At 47.6% G+C, this 12,343-nt stretch overlaps 1 protein-coding gene across 2 annotated transcripts in view; it reads right to left on the bottom strand.

The window, feature by feature from the left end:
* LOC135205593 (uncharacterized) overlaps nt 1-12,343 on the bottom strand; it is a 514,233-nt gene that overhangs the window by 478,375 nt on the left and 23,515 nt on the right. For both annotated transcript variants that reach the window (XM_064236362.1, XM_064236363.1), the window contains exon 2: nt 5,577-7,756. In XM_064236362.1, coding sequence (XP_064092432.1) covers nt 5,577-7,208 — 1,632 coding nt within the window. In that variant the 5' untranslated portion in view covers nt 7,209-7,756. The remainder of the gene's footprint in view (nt 1-5,576; nt 7,757-12,343) is intronic.

The following is a 12,343-nucleotide window of genomic DNA, read 5'->3' on the forward strand; positions in this document are numbered from 1 at the left end:
CAGGGCAGAGCCGGGGCTGCTGTAGCCGAAGCCACAGGGCCCGGACGCACCTGTACAGACAGACCAAAGTCTGGGGTAGTACCACCACGAACAGGGACGACATCAGCAGGTATGGGCATCTCAGGAACAGCAGGCACAGCCAGCACAGCATCGGTAGGGACAGCCAGCGCAGCAACGGCAGGGACAGCCAGCGCAGCAACGGCAGGGACAGCCAGCCGCAGCAACTGCATGGACAGTCCAGCCCAGAATCGGCAGGTACGGCAGGCAGCACCGAAACACAGGAAAGTGGAGCAGCAGCCAGCAACATCCTGGTACCGGCGGCAGGTCCAGGGGCGAGCTCTAGGGCAGCGGAAGTGTGGTCGCTGCAGCGCGGCAACCACGAGCGGCGGCGGCACCCCCCCGCCCCCCTCTCGGTACGGCGAACGGCACTTCACAGCGGCTGTAGGCAAGACTGTCACCAAGTTGAGGCGAGTACACCAGGTGAGGAGGGACGTCGTCACCTGGTTGCGTGGTCACCACTCCATGGGTGACCGCAGTAGGCCCAGACATAGAACCGCAGCCCCTGGACACTAGCACGCCCTGCAAATGGAAGGACGCCCATACCTCACCAAGGTCCACCACCCTCGTGGCAGTAGCACCTGCGGAAATAACAGTAGTAGCGATTAGTGGGGGGAAGTCCCCTCGCGCGGGGGGGGGGTGAGCCCTCTCCGAACGAGTGGAAGACCCCGAATACAATTGTACATCGGGCACCGAGCGCCCTCCCCCGCGCTCGACGGATCGGGCGAGGAGAAGAACGCCGATAACCTCCCAAGGGGGAAGGGCCATCTGTTGGAGCTGAGCGGGGGGGGGGGGGGGGTCTCGTTCCCCACCCCGCACAGCACCCATGTACCCAACAACAATATAAGAGCCGAGAGCAATCGTGCCATCGGCCCGAATGCAAAGGGCATAAGGATCAATTCCCTGGACTGAGCGGAACTTGAACCAAATAAATATTGATGCAATCAATAATAAGGAATAAAATGAAAATGCATCTTGCATTACGATTCACTTCACAATGAATAAGGCTCGGATCGAGCGCATTTGCGCCCTCGGTACCGAGCGCAAGGGTAAAAGGATCCATTCCTTACCTTTATGGATCAAGGTTTATGGAAACCTTGATCCATAATGAATTGATGCAATCAAAAAATATATGAAATGAAAAAGAATACTGCGCTTGCGATTTCACTTCATACAAATAAAAAGGGGGGAAGGATCAATTCCCGGGAAATAGCTGGAAACATTGATCCCAGTAAACAATGCAATCTCAATAAAAAATGAAAATGAATAAGAACTGCACTTGCGCTTTCACTTCATTCAAATAAAAAGGGGGGGGAAAGGATCAATTTCCGGGTAAGCTCGGAAACTGATCCAAAATGAGTATTGCTACAATCAAAATAAATATATGAAAATGAAAAAGAATACTGTACTTGCGATTCCACTTCCATACAGAATAAGTTTCCGTGCCGAGCGCATTCGCTCGGCAACGGCATCACGGGTGCAAAAAAATATACAATGAAAGAGGCACTTACTTACGTTTTCATCTACTACACATTTCCAACGCCAAATATACGCTCGGAGCGAGCGCTCCCCGTCCCCCCGCCCTCGGCACCGAGCATACACAATACGAGGATCATTTCTGGGAAAATGAATTCCCGCACTTACGCCCTTCAGTCCCGGCACTCGGGTAATCGGAGGGCGTGGTGAAACCAAGATCCTTTAATTCACACTTGAATTCAATGGAAATAAATATGAAATGATTGTACTTACAATTCAGTTTCAACAAAATAAATAGAAAAAGAAAAACACAACCATGCGAAAGCAACGACGATGAAGCGGGCAGAGAGCGATGATACACGTCCACACGCCAGCAGGCCGAAAGCAAAAGTGGTTTGTTTACCTACCAGTCGCGCGCGCGCGCCTGTCGGACAAGCAGTTAACTACCGAACCCCTTGTTCGAAAGCTTACGACCTATCCAGCTGCCGCTAGTACCTTCCTATTGTAAAAGGACCGAAGGTTTGTATGCCGTGTCGGAACAAACACTGTTTTAGGATGCCTTTCCAATGGCTATCCCTGGCAGTCTGGGACGCTCTACAGAACCTGCCGAGGGGACGCCTGACCGGTGGGGATTCCCTGAAACCTCCTTACGGTTTTCAACATTCCTTCTCCTCTGGGCTTGTGAGCTTGGAAGAGGTCTAGACCTGAGAGCGAGACAGAGCCGATCAGACGCACCCTCCATTGTAATGGGGGAACACTATATTCACTTCTTACGTTCTAAGAGTTCGCACTTGAACTATATCCAACGTCTACAATTTACAAATATGTATGATATTGTAGATTCTGCGGAGTAAGAAGGTGATGAGGATGCAACAACTACTAGTACTGTTACTACTATAATTGCTCGTTAACACAAGAGCTAATAAAGCTTCTAAAGTATAGTTACTTTTCTGACTTCCCCAACTAGGAAGAAAGATATACATTTCCTCAATCAAACTCTACACTTATTTGTATTAATGAATAGATATAAGTAATTCCCTTTCATGAAAGCATAAGTAATTCACTTTCGTGAAAGTGCATGAGTGTCTACCGAAAACTTCGGTAGTTACACGTCACTAATCTTCGAAATTTTCGAAGTTAATTTTATCAAAAAATTTAACAAAAGCGTATGCCGAACCAAAGATCCATTACTTCCCTGTAAAAGTTAGCCCAGACGATCGATGGCGATGAAACACGAAAATCCATCAGGAGGAACTGCAAACGTTGTTTACATTCCAAGCGACAGAAAAAATATGAATTAGAAAACGGGTATGGTTCCTATTCCCGCCACCCAGCGGCGGGGGGTAGATCACCTGACCTACCTGCCGCGTGTGCCGTGAAATTCGAATTTCTGTCGGAGACGACGGAGTAATAGCTATGTATATATCTGACAGGTAAGTTGAATGTATAAAAATGCAGTTTACATAGTTTTCAATGCACCCAAAGCATTAAAAGTAAGGTTTTCTTCGGATTTTTGACGATGTTCTGGCTTACGACGATTTTCGGCTTACGACGCGTCTCAAGAACGGAACCCCCTGAATTCCCCTGGCAGGTGCGAGGCTGACGAAGTGTCTTGCAAAATAGGCTAAACCTAAGTGAATTGTCCTGCTCAATAACAAGGGAATTAACCTGGTCCAAGACCCCTTCAGCAAGTCATGACCATGAAAAGTCCATCAAGAATTTGGGTTCCTTTTGGGGTTCCCAAAATGCTTTGACGGCTGAAGAACAGTCCATAAGGAAAGCCAATCTCTCTTCGTTGAGATTGTTAAACTGCTGTATCAAACCGATGATCTCTGAAAATTCCGCCAGAGTCCCCTGGTGATCTTTCTATCACTCAAGCATATGACCGGTCCAGTCCATGGACCAAATCTGGAGCATATGCTTCCATGGCCGTGACAGGCTGGGTGCGTGTATGTTCCCGGTCCCATCCTCTAGGCCTGTCTGGTCGTCCCTGGTGGGTGAGTAAAGAAGTGGGCTGTCCCAAAGACATGCTACAGTGTTTTTAGAAGTTGAAGCCTCTACTGTTCAAGAAGACTGGGTAGGGAATCTCCTCTTGTCTTTCCCAGGTGAGCAAACTGGTAGGCCAGAATGATTCCCATGACCGGTACCATTGCATCGGGGGTCCACGGAACCCCAAGCAGCAGTTGCTCCTGTACCAGTAGACAAATATAGATGTGTAGTAATGAAGTAGTGCTAGCTTTTCCGTGGAAGAAGGCTGGCTGTCAGAAGCCCTACAGGACTTCGACAGTTGGGAGAGGCAGCCTTCTTCTTCCTCCAATTGCTACCTTGGGAAAAAAGAAGGGGAGGAGATGACAGTACATCCAATTGCTACCTTGGGAAAAAAGAAGGGGAGGAGATGACAGCAAAAAACGAAGACGAAGGCAAAGATGACAATAATGATTCTCGATTCTCTTCGACTTTTACTGCTAGTCCGTCACCATTCCAGGACCCTTGCATGGGAAGTGGGTGAGTGAATGCCTGCAGGCTCTGAACTCACTCTCTTTCGTTGGGTTGTGCCTGGGTCTATAGACTGGAAACCCTTACTGGTTTGGGAAGGAATCCAAGGACTGGTACCAATGCCACAGGGGTCTGTGTAACCCTCTGCAAAAGTACAAAAGACCCTTACAAATCTGGAGAGGTGAATTCCTAGGACCAGTACTGGTACCACACAGGTCTGTGGAATCCTGTGCAGCGGTTGCTTCTGTTGTTATTATTATTATTATTCAGAAGATGAAACCTATTCATTAAGAGCAACCCCACATGGGCCACTGACTTGAAACTCAAGCTTCCAAAGAATATTGTGATAATTAGGAAGTAGTAAGAGGTAAAGGGAAATAACTAACTAGCAAAAAGAAGAGATACCCACTTTTTAAAATTAAAAGCAAAACTGATCAATTAAAAAATGCACTAAAATGCAAGGAGGAACCGTATTAGGGTAGTAATGTACTGCACCTTTGTTTGAACTTCTGAAGATCATAGTGCAAATGAGAGATCCTTTAGCCTTTTCTACGGAAGAGGGCTGATTGTCAAAGCCCTATGGGACTTCTTACAGCTAGGAGAGGCAGCCTTCTTCTTCTTCTGATTGCTAGTTTAGAAGGGGAAGAAGTAACAACACACGACAAAGATGAAGATGAAGGCGACGATGATGATTCTTGATTCCTCTTCTTTGACTTCTACTACAGGTCCGTCAACATTCCAGGACCCTTACACCATTCCTGCACTATGAACTCCCTCTCTCTCTCTGTGGGCTGGGAGCGGGTCTGTAAACCGGGGACCCTTACCAGTCTGGGAAAAAGCATTCCCGGGGCCAGTACCGCTGCACCAGGGATCCGTGGAACCCCAGGCAGCGGTAATTCCTGTGCAAGAGGCAACGGAAGCTCCTCTGCTATAGGCATCGGAATCTCCTATGCTATAGCAGCGGGAGTTGCAGTAGTATTGTAGGTACCACTAGTGAGAGGTAGTCTTCCTCTGCCCTAAGAGGGATAATTCCTTTTCGAAGCAAAAGGACGCTGTCGTAGAGCAAGGTATGAGGGTTCACTATAATGACGTGAGAAACTGGTTTAGGTTCATTACAAGGGCAATGACCAAAACCCAAAAGTTTCCTCTCCCCAAGCTCAAATAAGTTGTGGGTTTGCATCAAGTATGCATATAAGCAAAGCAACAACAGAGTCATATATCACAATCATAATAAAAAAACAAAAGAATAGAAAAGGGTAAAAGTCAGTCGGGCAGAGAAGCTGTCTACACTCAACAGCAGCCAAAAGCAAATTGAGTGCGTACCAACAGGTGGGCAGGCCTTCTATACTTACTGTCAGTAGTTAAGTATGTACCTTGTTTAAAAGTTCAATGGCCTTTCCCAGCTCACACTGCAAGTAACATCCTTATGTAAAGAGCGAAGGTTTGTATTCATGTAGGAACAAACATCCATAAATTTCATAATGATTTTATGATTGTGCATAAAGGAGTACGTACAGTAATAAAATCATAACAAATATAGCACTAACCTCTGGTTTTGTAAACACAGTCATTTGAGAAGTAGTATCAATAATTCCAGGGTTCTGCAACACACCTGAAAAAGTTTCCCAGTCTTCCTTAATTTCATCCACTTGAGAATTACTCTCAATATTGCTTGAATACTGGGTCACATTCACAGAAGTGTCGAGCTTTTCTGTGAATTTCTTCACTTTATATGTAGCTTCAGCATTTCTTGAACTTTGAGCTACAGTTGAAAAAGTTTTATTCTTTTCCAGTTCATTCAATTTAGTAACTCCAAAATTTTTAAAACTCTGGGGCACAACCAATTTTTTTGCTTCAGACACAGCTTCTAAATCACTAGAGATCTCTGACACAATAACACTAGTTTCATGGCCTTTCCCCAATTTCTTTACTTGGGGAAAATCTTTATTACTTCTATCTTCATTAAATTTGATTTTTGAAGTGTCTTCTTCCATGGACCAAGATTTCCATTTTTTACAATGGTCCACATTTCGGACATTTCCCTCATCATTATTTGTTTCCTTGATCAAAGCAGTTTCCACATCTATCTTGTGGGATGCATCACTTTCCACAATTAAATTTTCACCACCATCAGCTTTCCTTTCAATGACAGTATGTGTATATTTGGTATTCCCCACAATGTTTTTATGTTTGTCTCTCAAACCCTTAGTATAATAACTGTCTTCCCATCTACATACACCATAACTGTTGCCCCAGTCATTTACGTCATAACTGTCATCACAACTTCCCATATCAGACTTGTTCTCATAATAACCCTTAGATTTGTCTCTCGAATTCCCCTTACCACTTTGAAGTTCATTATACCTTACACTATATTTGTTATTTACTATCTGTTTGCAATTCTGAGTGCCCTGTTTCCTACTAACACTCTTTCCACCAGTAACATGTGTTGCCCTCGAAGCAATAGTTTTATTACTTCCACCTTGATAAAACTTTCTTTTTGAACTATCCCCTTTGCAAGCATTTTTAGCCTTTGCTCCATTTTTACATTTTCCTGTCATAACAGTACCTTTCTTCTTTTTACTTGAAGACATGTTACTTTCCTTTCCTCCTCTTGTTGTAACAGTACCCTTCTTCTTTTTACTTGAAGACCTGTTACTTTCCTTTCCTCCTCCTGTCATAACAGTACCCTTCTTCTTTTTACTTGAAGACCTGTTACCTTCCTTTCCATAATTTTGGTGAACACCAATTTTCCTTTTACACCCTTGCCTGTTCTTGCAACTACCTCCAGTACTGTAACTACCCTCCAAATTGCTAATACTATCATGGTTGTTAAAATTCTCCTCATACATACCTATATCATAACTATGTTCCCAATGGGCCTTATCATTATAAAGTTCACTATACTTTTCTCTTTGTCTGTTACTATTCCCTCTTTGTTTGTAATTTGGAGTGCCACCTCTACAATTAACCGTGATCCTGCTTTGATTACGTCTGCAACTTTTATATCTCATATTCCTGCTGTGGCCCCTCCTGGATCTGTCACATTCATTGACATAGGATTCTCCATAACCATTTAAATCATAACTTTCTTGATTTACAATGTCAAAATGACCAAAACTTGAGTCATAGGGAGCTGTACTACTTAAGCAATTGGAATGACCAGGAGTAGTATCCATTTTGCAAGCAATTATAATTGCCAGAAGTAGTTACAATTTTACAGAACAGACTTAAACTAGTCTAAATCCAAGTAGCTTCCATTTGAAAATATGGGCTTCAACTTGTTTACATGCATATACTCAGGAAATCTATATATAGTAACAGGAAACAGTCTTGTAATACGAAAAAAATAAAAGTTTTCCTTGACCAGCCCAGCCTTTCTACTATCATTATGCACTACAGTACGTATATCACCCCTTCACAACAAAGACGACACTGCTTTCAATGGAAAGAAAGTCTCACTTTCAAAAGGAGTTGATTCCCACATGTTGATTTTCTTCTTCCAAGTCAATTTTTTTAATGTACTTGCTGCCATGTTACTACATTCTATTTTTATCACTTGAGTGTTTTTTGTTCCAGGAACAGTATTCCAAGAACTGGTCCTAAATGATACTTATGAGAATTCTATATGTACTCTCAGGATTTAAGTTTATGCTTTATATCATCAGTAACACTTCAGGGTGTAATGCCAAGATCAGCTTCAAGCAGCAAATTATCCTCCATACACCTGAAACAGAAAATCAATGAATTAGATGCCTAATAATTATGGAATGGGTACCTGTAATTACTTTTTTTCCTAAGAACAAATTTATTAAGAAAGAATCTACTGGTATACAAAATAAAGTCAACTGGTATAAAAATAACAAATTACAGTGGTACCTCGACATATGAAAGGCTCAACTTACAAAAAATAACAATTTGTCAAAAATTGTATTTTTCCTAACTATACAAACCTGAGGTCCTTTAACAATAGGAATGTAACTTGCAGCGGCTGGAACAGGTTGTAAGCTTCGAACAAGGGAGTTCGGTAGTTAACGGCTTGTCCGACAGTCAGCCAACCGCGCGACTGGGAGGCGAAGATTCACTTTGCTTTAGGCCCAGGAAAACAGAGTGAGGGGTGGCATGAGGTGGGACTATGTGTAAAGGACCTCAGGTTTGTATAGTTAGGAAAAATACAATTTTCGACAAATTGTTATTTGTTCCGATACGCAATACAAACCATCGGTCCTTTAACAATAGGAAGACTCACTTCTTGGTGGGTGGAATCGGAGTCAATGAACAGACTGGTGTTCGTCCAACCTGGTTCCCTCCCTGGTCGTAAGGAGGGATCCTAGCCTCTGCCCAATGATCGGGGTATGTACCGCAGGACCAATGGTCAGACCTCTGGACCCAAGTAATAAGAGGGAGGCCAGCGTACCTCTTAAAACTAGAAAGAAAGAACTTGTTCCTATTGCAAGAGGAAGTCATGGGTTTGTCTCTTGTTGGCTTCCATTTACCCCCCCTTGTTGGGGAAAGTGGTGGATAATCGCTCCTATCCTCTCTCGTGTGACCAGGTTGGCAGGGTGTGAGGCAGCGTTGGGTCTTCGGAATGGACCGGTGCTGGGTTCCTCCTCTCTCTTCCGTAGAGAGATGGTGGACGCTGCGGTGGAACAACGGCGCACTGAGGACAGTGACCATCTAGTCCACCAGGCAGTCTCGAAGGCTACTGGGCAGCCTCGAGCCACTGCGGCTAAGCCCAAGAGCTTGGTTAGCGCTTCCTCTGTGGCTAAGACGACGGCCTCGTCGAAGCCCAGGGGAAAGAACCAGTCTTCGACTTCTTCGGTAAGGAGCGATCGTCAGCCCTCCTTCTCCCGAGGAGGATCCGCGAAGAAGTCGAAGAAAGGAAAACGCTAGGGACGGCGTTCCCCCTGACCTGCTGCCGGAAGTGGGGGGGTGCCTGGTGAGCCATTGGGCAACTTGGCAGCGCTATGGGGCCAAGACCTGGATTGTGGATGTTCTTTGGGAAGGGTATCTACTACCCTTCGAGTCATGGCTACCCTTCACCTCCAACCCGGTCCATCTTCGTACGTATGTCCCCCGGTTCTGCCAGGGACGTAGTGCTTCGGTAGGAAGTAGAAGCCATGCTGAGCAAACGAGCTGTGGAGATCGTATGGGATCAGTCGCCAGGCTTCTACAGTCGACTTTTCCTGGTGGAAAAGTCCTCGGGGGGCTGGCGCCCGGTGATAGATCTCTCTCCCTTGAACCGATTTGTTCGCCAAACTCGGTTCATGATGGAAACGACACGTTCAGTGCTCGAGTCCATCAAGGAGAACGACTTGAAGTACGTGTATTTTCAGATACCCATCCATCAGTCCTCCAGGAAGTACCTCTGCTTCATCCTTGACGGGACGGTGTACCAATTCAGGGCACTTTGTTTCGGTCTCTCAACCGCCCCACAGGTGCTCACGCGAGTGTCCACGCTGGTGTCGGCTTGGGCCCATTCGGTAGGGATACATCTTTTGAGGTACCTCAACGATTGGCTGGTCCTGGCGAGCTCCCGCTCGCAGTTGCTACAGGACAGGGATTGACTCCTCGAGCTCTGCCACGATCTTGGGATCGTGGTGAACCTAGAGAAGTCAGATCTCGAGCCCAAACAGAGGATGAAGTACCTGGGCATGCTGATCGACACGGTAGCAGGGCGAGTCTTCCCCGCAGACTCGCGGATCAGCAGGTTCAGGGAAGCAGCCGGACGGTTCCTGACCCTACAGGAGCAGCCAGCTCAGCAGTGGCAGGTCGTGATTGGTCACCTGTCGTCTCTCGAGAAGCTAGTCCCTCACGGGCGTCTTCACCTGCGGTCTCTTCAGTGGAGGCTAAATGAGTGTTGGTCATAGGCAAGAGACCCACCATACTTCGCCGTGTCTCTCACGGAGGAGGTGAGGCAGGACCTAGCCTGGTGGCTGGACGACGGGAACCTCGTAAAAGGAGTGCCTCTTCGCGCCCCCCCCCCCCCCCCCCCCCCCGGGGAAATGTTGCTGTTTTCAGACGCGTCGACTGAGGGATGGGGCGCACACTTGGAGGAATTGCTGGCTGCAGGTGTGTAGGATCATCACGACGAGTACCTTCACATCATCGTCCTGGAGTTCAAGGCAGCGTTTCTCACTCTCCAAGAGTTCCGGGAACGTGTGATGGGACACTCAGTGGTGTTGATGAGCGACAACACCACGGTAGTGGCATACGTCAACAAACAGGGGGCCTAGTGTCCCTCCCGTTACACCAGTTGACGTTGCAGGTGCATGAGTGGGCTGTGGTTCACTCGCTAGAGCTGTCAGCCCGCTACATTCCAGGCAAGAGGAACGTAGTGGCAGACAAGCTCAGCCGTTGGAATCAGATGATAGGGACCGAATGGTCCCTTCACCCAGATGTGGCGGAAAGGCTCTTCAACCTGTGGGGGCGTCCAGTCGTGGATCTGTTCGCCACCCGGCACAACAGGAAACTCGAGGTTTTCTACTCAGTTGTGCCGGACCCATGGGCAGTTGCAGAGGACGCTATTCAACATCCGTGGGACAACCTCTACGTCTAGGCCTTTCCCCCGTTCTGTCTGATTCACAAGGTGATCAGCAGGGTGCTGGTCACCGCGAATCTTCGGATGCTTCTGGTGGCACCCAAATGGCCCCAGGCCGTTTGGTATCCGGACCTGCTGGCTCTACTTGCCGAAGCACCGAGAGAGATTTTCCCTTGGCACAACCTCTGTGCCAGCCACACGTGGAACGGTACCACCGATCGGTTCGATCCCTGTCTCTTCACGGCTGGCTGTTATCCACCATCTCTTGCGAGCGAGAGGCTTTTCTCGCCGAGCAGCAACAGAGATGGCTGGGTACCTCAGGCAGTCCTCTCCAGCTGTGTACCAAGGGAAGTGGTCCATCTTCTGTGGTTGGTGTCGTGGACGGGGTCTCTCTCCTCTCCGAGCCACTCTTCAGCAGGTAGCGGATTTCCTCGTCTTCCTTCGCCGAGAGAAGCTCCTCTCCGTCTCCGCAGTTAAAGGCTACAGAGCCGCCCTGGCCCTAGTTCTTAAACTGCGAGAGTGGATATCTCCACCTCGATGGAGATCTCCCTCCTGATGAAGAGTTTCGAGAGGTCTTGCCCACCCAGGGAACTCAGGCCCCCAGGGTGGGACGTGACTCTTGTCCTTAGGAGTTTGACTCGAAGACCCTTCGAGCCACTCCGAGAGTCGTCAGACAGGGATCTGACCCTCAAGACTGTCTTTTTGCTGGCCCTGGCATCGGCAAAGAGAGTAGGGGAACTTCATGGTCTTTCTTTCGATGATGGGATGGGGATCTGTGACGCTTGATTTCGTCCCGTATTTTGTAGCAAAGACTCAAGAATCCTTTGGTCCCTGACGACCTGTTCGAGTCATTCATGATCCCCTCCCTGAAGGACTTCACTGACGATGATGCGGATGAGATGCTGCTTTGTCCTGTGAGGGCGCTATCTGAAGAGAACTCGGCACCTCAGGCCTGAGTGTCGACGCCTCTTCATTAGCACCGGGGTTACCAAGAAGGAGGTGTCCAAGAACACTCTTTCTGGCTTTGTGAGGTGATCAGTAAGGCGTACGCTGCAGATAAGAGTGACGACACCCGTACTCTTCGTCCGTGAACCCACGAAGTCAGGGGTATTGGTCCAACCCTTGCGTTCTGCAAGAACTTCTCCATGGCATAGGCGCTGAAGGCAGGAGTTTGGGCCAACCAGACCACCTTCACATTATTTTATCTTCAGGATATCGCCCACAGGTCCTTGGACACATTCTCCTTGGGACCCGTGGTGGCTGCTCAACAAGTTGTGTAGCTTACCCAGCTCCCAAGCGGACAGAACAGCATCGCATCCTTGTGTGACTGCATGAATGGACGAGTGAAAGAGAGTGTGACTGGCTTCTCTTCCTCCTCTTTTCTCCCCTCTACCTGTGGGCAGAGGGCCGCGGTCGTCACTGTGCTGGACAGGAGGCTGATGCAGGTAAGCTACGCAACTGAGCTCTGTCCTATTCCTTTCAGTAGGGATAGAAGCGGTTATCCACCACTCCCCTAACAAGGGGGGGATCGGATGCCAACAAGAGACAAACTCATGACCTTATATTTGGCTCTTGAAGTAGGAACTAGTTCTTGCTTGCTGTTCATAAGAGGCACGCTTGCCTCCCTCTTATGAATTGGTCCAGAGGTCTGACCACTGATCCTGCGGTGCACACCCCGATCAGATGGACAGAGGCTAGGATCCCTCCCTCTGCTCTTACGACCAGGGAGGGAACCAAGGTCGGACGAACACTAGTCTGTTCATAAGACTCAGA

This window comes from Macrobrachium nipponense, chromosome 24 (assembly GCF_015104395.2).
Source record: "Macrobrachium nipponense isolate FS-2020 chromosome 24, ASM1510439v2, whole genome shotgun sequence".
NCBI classification, from domain to species: domain Eukaryota; kingdom Metazoa; phylum Arthropoda; class Malacostraca; order Decapoda; family Palaemonidae; genus Macrobrachium; species Macrobrachium nipponense.